At 40.8% G+C, this 2,500-nt stretch overlaps 1 protein-coding gene across 1 annotated transcript in view; it reads left to right on the forward strand.

The window, feature by feature from the left end:
• The window catches only part of LOC308366443 (arf-GAP with dual PH domain-containing protein 1), a gene marked incomplete at both ends in the record, with an annotated part of 32,017 nt that overhangs the window by 25,940 nt on the left and 3,577 nt on the right, over positions 1-2,500 (forward strand). Inside the window, 2 exons of the mRNA XM_080840145.1 lie at positions 571-654; positions 1,569-1,631. Of these exons, the coding sequence (XP_080696271.1) occupies positions 571-654; positions 1,569-1,631 (147 nt within the window). The remainder of the gene's footprint in view (positions 1-570; positions 655-1,568; positions 1,632-2,500) is intronic.

The raw sequence follows: 2,500 nt of genomic DNA on the forward strand, positions 1-2,500 counted from the left end.
GTGTATCGATGTGTATATGTTTCTACTGTGTGTGAATATGAGGATATGTTTTGTGTGTGAGTGTGTGTGTTGATGGATGTTTATTGTGTGTCTGTGTGTGTGTTTTGGCTTTATTCACTAGCTCAGTGGTAGATAGTGGGGTCTAGATCAGAGGGAGGTTTGTGAACATGGAATAATCAAATGTGTGTGTGTGTGTGTGTCTATGTGTGTGTGTGTCTCTCTCTCACTCTCTCTCTCCCTTTCCCTCTCTCTGAGTGTGTGTGTGTCTATTTATCTCTCCCCCTCTCTCTCTCCCTCTCTCTTTCTCTGTGTGTGTGTGTGTGCATCTGTGTGTCTTTCTCTCTCTCTCTCTCTCTCTCTGTGTGTGTGTGTGTGTGTGTGTGTGTGTGTGTGTGTTTCTATATCTCCCTATCTCTCATCTGTGTGTGTGTGTGTGTGTGCGTGTATGTGTCTTTCTCTCTCTCTCTCTCTCTCTCTCTCTCTCTCTTTCTGTGTGTGTGTGTGTGTGTGTGCGAGTATGTGTGTGTCTTTTTCTCTCTCTTTCTGTGTGTGTGTGTGTGTGTGTGTTAGGAAATGGCGGATTGGTTTAATGCCATTCGGGCGGCTCGCTTCCATTATCACCAGGTGGCTTTCCCTGGAGCCAATGACACAGATGTAAGTTGACACACACTTCACACACCCCGTTCAGACACACACACACTTCACTCATCCCGTTCAAACACACACACACACACCTACACGATGCTTCCTTTAACTGGTGTATCACACGCCATATTATGTTTTAGGAGACTGTGCTGACCAAAACCACTGTTTGGATATGGGATGAATAGTGTCCATGTAAGGGTTTGGGATTAGACAGTGGGCCATTATGTGTTGTGTTTAAACTCCACACTGATAGATGGCAGTGTTGTCCATTTGACTCTTCCACTCCACGTAATAACGTAACAGCATTATGCATTATGAGTTTTCCTAAGGTTAGATATGAAAAACCCGCAATATATATCCTTCTTGAGGTATCGCATTATATCAGCATATCGCAATATATTAAAGCGTAACCCCTGTATCATGATACCACATATGGTGCCCTAACTCACACACACACACACACACACACACACACACACACACACACACACACACACACACACACAAACACACTATGATGTGCGCACTCACACACACACACATACACACAGAAACTCATTGAAGTGCTCAACATGCCAATACACAGCCCTAGCTCAAACACACACACACAAACACAGAAGCATACTGATGTGCGCACTCACACACATGCTCATACACATCCCTAACTCACACAAACACACACAAACACAGAAACATACTGATGTGCTCACTCACACACTTGACAATACCCAGCCCTAACTCACACACACACACCCCCACACACACACACTGACGTGCTCACTCACACACATGTTCCCAGTACATCGGAGTAGAGCATGCTTTAGCGATAATCAATCGATATGAAGAATCCTCTCATAGATACTATAATGTCATTATGGGATGTCATCACTAACATCAGTGTTATATGTGTCGGTGTTCCACAGCTGATCCCAAAACTCACACGCAACTTTATGAAGGAAGGATTCATGGAGAAAACAGGGCCTAAGGTGAGAAACACACACACACACACACACACACACACACAAACAAACACATATATGTAACACACACACAAACACACATATATGGGCCATTCTACCGAATTGATGCAAAATCATGTCGGATATATTTTGAATTTTTTTATGGTTTATTCCCAAAACTTTGTCCGTATGTATATTGTACCATATCTAAAGTACACATATCTAGTAAAAGAACAGTCAAGTTTTATATTGTATTTTCAGAATGTGTTGGAATGTTTTTCCTCTTCCAAAAATTGTCACTACCGAAACATCACATTTACTATAGTAAAAAAGTATTATTATTGACCTGTTCAGATTGTGTTTCCTTCCCTTCTCTGAAGAGTATTTTTACAAATATTTCTTGAAGGTTTTCACAATGAAATCCATAGAAATGAATTTTTTACCAAACTTTCAAGTTCAATTTATCTGTTTCGGTAGTGACTGCACTGTTTCGGTAGTGACTGCACTGTTGGATGGATGTTCATTTCTCTCCCAAAATCATCCAAAAGGTGCTCTGGGTCGCCCTTTAGTCCACACAACACATTTATTTAAAAATGATGGGATTGAACTACTTACCATTTCATTTTGTCACTACCGAAATCATCTGGTCACTACCATATGTTTCGGTAGTGACTGTTTCGGTAGTGACAATTCTAGCTAACTTTAAGCATAAATAAAGAATTCTAGCAAGCACACGGCTTGCAAACACATCTTTGAAGAGGTGAACACACATACAAACATAAGATTTTCCATGAAACCCCAAAAGGTTTACTTAATTGAAGAAAACATGGGTTCCGGTAGTGACAATTCTTAAGGTTACACGTCGATTTTCAGACTTTGGAACACATTTATATAAA

The sequence above is a fragment of the Sprattus sprattus genome, assembly GCF_963457725.1.
Source record: "Sprattus sprattus genome assembly, chromosome: 6".
NCBI lineage: Eukaryota > Metazoa > Chordata > Actinopteri > Clupeiformes > Clupeidae > Sprattus > Sprattus sprattus.